Raw genomic sequence first — 5,890 nt, 5'->3', positions numbered from 1 at the left:
CAGTACATTTGTATCTAGCATGTGTCTGTGAAAGTATATGTAGATCATCGTTCCTTCAATATTAATATGGTAATAGATTTTGTTATATCTTGTTTAAAAAAAGAAACATTTCCATACATATCATCTTCCCTGTCTTTTTTCTATAAAAAAATATATTATATAATTTTTAATCCACAAAAAGTTTCAGATTTGTTTTTTGTTATTAAATTTCTTCTGATTTTGTAAAACTCCTGTCAACACAAACATGATTGACATACGTATAAAGGAACGATTATACCAAATTTATATTTCTCAGAAACATGCTATAGATGTCAATTTGTAAGCGATAAGCTACTTACAAATTGATATTAATGTGCTGATTGGACTGGCCAGTTGCGTTGATTACGGTTCATTTTCTTAGACTGTCTTTGCTACTTGCACGGCTAGTTGAGGCTGTGCTAGATTCCCCTGGTCCACCAGTGCCACCTGCATCTCCATTGATGCTGGAACCGGCAAGTGAAGCAGTAGGCGTTACTGGCGCTGAACGCCTCCTTACTTTCGTTAAAGCTTTGTCTAATCTTTGTATGAACGCATCCACATCAGATCTCTTCATGCCTAATGCTGCTGCAGCAGTCAGATATGGAACTCTGTAATTGCTGTTATGTGCACCCCAGCCTGTGTTAAGCAATTGAAGTAAATATTATGAAACAGAAATATCTTCGATAAGAATAAAAATCTATAACTTAAAAATAGAAGCTTAAAATATAAATATGATATTTTTAATCCAGAAATAGTCATCTTGGGTATTTTTACAACTCAGCGGTAAAAAATATCAATAAATTTTTTTAAATACTGTTTTATATAGATAATGTTTAATATACTTTTTTTCTTTTAATAACCTTTTTTCTCTCTTTAAAAATCTTTAAATGTGCAAATCCCACAATAAAAAAATTATATTAATTGAAAATTAAAAATTATTTCAATTATATTAATTAAAATTTATTTTTAAAAATATCATTATAATAAGTTACTTAACATAATTGTCAAATATTAATAAATCAATTAATATACAACAATATATTCTTAATAATAATGATTTTAATTGAAGTATGAAACACTTCAAGTGATCTTTTACGTAAAAAATTAGGTGACTATTTTCGAGTTAAACATACTTATATGAAGATATTATGTATCTCAATGAAGGACCCTGTACAAAACTTATAGGAAAGTGCTTTCGGTCGAATTTCGGCTAAATTTTTTATATGTCTTGTTCCCGTAATTCTAAACAAATGTCTCAATAGGCACAACTTGATCATATGATTAGTTTGAGAGATATAGACAGTTGAAGTGTTCTTTGCTGAAAAAGCGATATGCACTACATTCGCGTCATTATCGACTTCTTAGAGCCTTGTTTTTAATACATATGAGTTAAATAGATACAATAATAGTAATTACAATAAATATAATAATAATTATAATACAATTACACATAATTATAATTATGCTTGTCTAAAGTCACACTATATCAATCTGAAGGCTCATAGTACGACTCCGGAAGGTAAAATGTTGAAACCATATTTTCCTACTCTCAGCGTTACCCAGGATCAACGACGTGGACGTGGCAGGTTATCTGATCCCGTGTGTGGGTATGTGTTTGTGTGATGCTGAAAATGATCAGAACCGAAGATCGTCGCTTTTCTTTTTTTTTTTAAGTGATTTCACATCCAACGTATTTGTTATTAGATAGACACACCTTGCGCATAATAAACACAGCATGTTCTATCTGAATTGGAAAAGCGTATGATGCACTGGATGTGAAATTACTTTAAGATTCAAAACTCTCCAAACTTTCCAAGCGCGCGCGCGTGTATGCGTGTGTGTACGCGCGACCGTCTATGCGTGTGCGAGACTGACTTTCTATATTATATTATATATTACAATATTTATTATATTTATTGTAATTACTATTATTGTAACTATTTAACTCATATATGTTAAAAACAAAGCCCTAAGAAGTCGATAATGACGCGAATGATAGTGTATATCGCTTCAGCAGAGGACACTTTGACTGTGATGAGAACTACACATAAATAATTCAGTCAATTCGACCGAGATCAAACTTTTCCATAAGTTTTGTGCGAAGTCCTTTAATATATATTCTCAGAATATTATTAAATTATATATTTAAATATATACCTTCAAATTTATGTGAAACAATGTGTTTAGAATCCGTGGTCGTTATTACTCTAGTACCACTAACGTTACGCAGAAATAGCATTGACCCTAGCATAGTAACTTGCTTGTTGTCATGTTGATGGCTCAGACACTGAAGAGTCATAGCCATAGATATTGGATTGCCCTTAGTGTCTAACAGTCTCTCTCCATGCCTTGTTGCTAATTTTCCCAATTCTTCTTTCAGGTAAGAATACATTTCCTTACGTTGAGCAATCAATTGTTTGTACCCTGCCATTCCAAGACTCAACAGCGTTATCATCACATCCATAACGGAACTCGCGCTTGCACGTCCTGGATACATTTTCGATATGCGATCTAAGAGATTCTTGTCGAAGGAGCCTATAATGGCACCACCCACCGGAACTAGAAAATTCTTGTCCGTGCTTTGAACGAAAGCGTCTACTCGACCCTTTTTCGATGCTTCTTGTATGAGATGCATACACCTTGTACTCTGCAAGCTTTTAGCAATATAGTGTAATACATTTAGTAAAATTATTTTCAATCGGAATGTACTTCGATATCAAGGGACTAAAAACAACAATAACATTTTGTGATTTTCGAATAAAAATTCTACGTCTGAGCCGAGAGACAGAATGTTGGTTGTTCTAGCGCCAAGGTATCGATCTAAAGATATATATATATATAAAAATAGTGCATCCTTTCACTTACCCGTATGCATTATTTACCAGATGCGGTATGTTATACTGACTGCAGAGGGCCGCGATCGCGTCCACGGAATCGCACGCTCTGGGCGCGAAACAGCTGGTTGTTGTAAGTACGCAGGCAACACTTTCGCCTAAGGCTGACATTTGAGCCTCGAGTCTCTGCATGTCGGTTTTTAATTCGTCTCCTATTATTTGCATCTCAATAACAACAGGTTCTAATCCGGCCGTAATTATAGATTTGAAGCTAGATTTTTGGTCAATTCTAGGCCATAAAACGTATTTCGCGCGTGGTCTGTCTTGCTTAAGCGTTAACATGCATAGAACTAGGCTCATTCCCGTGGCCATTGGTGATAGAAAGCAGCCAGCTATGCTCTTCACTCCTGTGAGCAAAAATATCCTTATTAGATGCTTTTTATACTAATAAAACAAAAAGAATCAGACAAAAAATAAAGAAATAAATTATAGGGCTCATAAATTTTTCTTTGATTAGTCTAATATCAAGATTCATAATCTCTCTATTTTGTCATTTTAAACGAATAATAATTTCTTTTGCGATTATTATATATGACTCTCCAGAGCTAATGGTAGGCGTATTGAACCCACTCAGTTATATCATTTGTCACATCTGCAAATGTGAATTACTATAATTGAAATAAACTTAGTATTCATGCCTTTTTATGAATTACGTCACTTTAATTCTTTAAAATTAAAGCCTTTCAGTCAACATAAATTAAACGAATCTCACAGACCCAGTATCAATAACCATATATTTTTTTATCAATAATTGTATTTTGGCTTCGGAGAGTTAAATATATAAGCGCTCTATGTTAAATATATATATATATATATATCATAACTCCTTACCCATATATCTTATAACTTCAAGCACTAAGGAGTTAGTTAATTTATACATTAAACTGCTACCAGCAGCCTTTGGTTGTACTTCTTCTAGATCGCCAGATCTCCCTATGCCGTGTCCCATGCGAAAGTGTCGTCTCGCAACGAGATTCGAAACGATCCTTGCCTCGCGTTCGCCGACGCTACAATTCGAGGGAAAGTTATTGCTATCCATTTGCGATAGATCTGACAGGAAGGCTTCTATCGTTGCGTCGTCCCAACCCTCTTCTGGCCATTTTCGCTGTTTTTTACATAACATTGCAAGAAGATATGCATTACATAAAATTTGTTTCATGCGAACCCGACAAACACCAATTAACAGCATCAATATTATAATTTCCTATTCAATAAATCCAGATAGCATAATGCTAGTGGTATGCCAATGATCACTTGATGCCAGCTTGATTATGATAAGAAATGATTCTTATCCACTGAGTCCTCTTTAAACTTGGGTTCTATCGTTACCTACAATTTGTCAATTATAATAAAACAGAAATGCAGCAAGAGAGGAGCATAATAATTTCCATTGTGATATATACAAGGTCTACTCATTTTCTGATATATTTCTATCTGAAATAAATGGCAAACTGTGCTTGACTGTTGCTGGAATTCTATAGGATACTTTCCAGTAAGAGACACAGTATAACACAATAAATTATTACATCCTTGCTCAATGTTAAACAAAGATGAAATGTTTCGCTGTACATGTAGAGATGTGTTTAGATTCCCACCTAGGTGCTTTCCAGGTGTCATGTTATCCTTGTCTAACAGTAAACAATAAGGATGGAGTAATACCTAGCTAACATTTAGATAGAAATTACCGCAAGGAAAGTACCTCAGTATAGCACAGTAATTTCATCTTTGTCTAACATTAGATATCTTAGCTTAACACTGGAAAACAATGAAGATGTTATGATTCCCTGTGTTACATTATGTCATCTGTGTCTCTTGCTGGAAAGCACACAGTCTGTAAAAAAACTGGTCCTTGACTGGTTTGGCTATCTGGGAATGCAACTATCATGTACATGTGTTACATTTTATTTTGTTGAGTAGAAAATTATATTAAATATTGATATAACGCTACTGCTAGTTGACGTTCACTGAGAAGCTAGTTTTGTCAAAACTTACATGTTCGATAAAATGCCGTATAAGGTTCTCACGAGACTTCTTGGCATTCAGGCCCTGCTGTACATAGGTCGAAGGTATGAGCCTCTCTGCCAAACTGAACGCTTGATTATTCATTTTCTTGTGTGATGAGTTCCCTCGATTACTTAGTCCACGTACGTCAGTTTCTTAGTGCACCATCGTTTTGATAATCAGCAGAAGATGATTACCATGGGTACCATGTCGCTCTTCTCATTTAGCTACAGAATACGTGTAAATGATAAAAAAAAAATCGATCTTATTCGTTCTTACACTGATACGATCGATTTTGTTTTCAATAATCGAATCTCCAGATACTTTCTAACAATTTAATATATAGGTTGACGTTAGACAAAGCAAATTGCACTTTCCAGCAAGAATTACAAAATCATAACAGCTGAAAGAAAACGCTAGATGACGGAAAAAAAATGTATGTGATTGCAACGCAAAAGATTTTCCTCTTAATACTTACGGAACTCGAGAATCTGTGCAGAATTCGGTGTATGAGGAAAAATGGGATGATATGTGCGAATGTGTGTGTGTGTGTGTGTGTGTGTGTGTAAGAAATGAAAACACAAAACACTGCTTGCGTGGGTGAGAACTAAATTTATTAACTAAAACTCAAAGGTACAGATTACATCCGCATGATAATGATGAACAAGACCAAAAGTACACATAACATAATGAAAGTAAACATCGTCAGGTTATAGCACAAAAAACGCACATATTTCATAGTCGCGGGAGGCGCGGCGCAACAAATGAGAGAGGAACAAATTTGCAACCGACCACGGGACCGTGGGGGTGGTACCGTCCTCGATCGGGATCGTTCAACGCGTCGTAGCGTCGTTTCCGCGAGGCGAAATCTGGCGGGACGACGACAACGATGACGGAAAAACGAGGCGTCGCGGTCGATGGCCGATATGTCAGGACATGACGCGACGGGAAAAACTAGAAAAAGAACGAACGCGCTG

At 35.3% G+C, this 5,890-nt stretch overlaps 1 protein-coding gene across 2 annotated transcripts; it reads right to left on the bottom strand.

Annotated features, from left to right (window-relative positions):
* Nucleotides 1-293: 293 nt before the first annotated feature.
* On the bottom strand, nucleotides 294-5,419 carry SecS (Sec synthetase). Of its 2 annotated transcripts, XM_018548576.1 has the most exons (6): nucleotides 5,392-5,419; nucleotides 4,905-5,140; nucleotides 3,744-4,017; nucleotides 2,884-3,259; nucleotides 2,176-2,672; nucleotides 389-654 (listed from the first exon to the last, which is right to left on the bottom strand). In XM_018548576.1, exons 2-6 carry the CDS (start codon nucleotides 5,016-5,018, stop codon nucleotides 389-391), a joined length of 1,527 nt encoding a protein of 508 aa, XP_018404078.1. In that variant the 5' UTR covers nucleotides 5,019-5,140; nucleotides 5,392-5,419. The 2 variants fall into 2 exon arrangements, with proteins under 2 accessions (XP_018404080.1, XP_018404078.1); XM_018548578.1 differs by lacking the exon at nucleotides 5,392-5,419 and having other exon boundaries at nucleotides 294-654; nucleotides 4,905-5,018.
* Between the last annotated feature and the right edge of the window lie 471 nt (nucleotides 5,420-5,890).

Source organism: Cyphomyrmex costatus, unplaced genomic scaffold (genome assembly GCF_001594065.2).
Source record: "Cyphomyrmex costatus isolate MS0001 unplaced genomic scaffold, Ccosl1.0 scaffold733, whole genome shotgun sequence".
Classification (NCBI taxonomy): domain Eukaryota; kingdom Metazoa; phylum Arthropoda; class Insecta; order Hymenoptera; family Formicidae; genus Cyphomyrmex; species Cyphomyrmex costatus.
Note: the sequence above shows the minus strand (reverse complement) of the source record. Positions and strands in the feature narration are given on the sequence as shown.

Excerpts from the sequence above, each read along its gene's own strand:
- SecS (XM_018548576.1), bottom strand. The coding sequence starts at position 5,018 with ATGAATAATCAAGCGTTCAGTTTGGCAGAGAGGCTCATACCTTCGACC. Across the intron at positions 4,018-4,904 it reads TACGGCATTTTATCGAACAT|CGAAAATGGCCAGAAGAGGG; the intron begins GTAAGTTTTGAC and ends TGTAAAAAACAG. Across the intron at positions 3,260-3,743 it reads TGAAGTTATAAGATATATGG|GAGTGAAGAGCATAGCTGGC; the intron begins GTAAGGAGTTAT and ends TTTTGCTCACAG.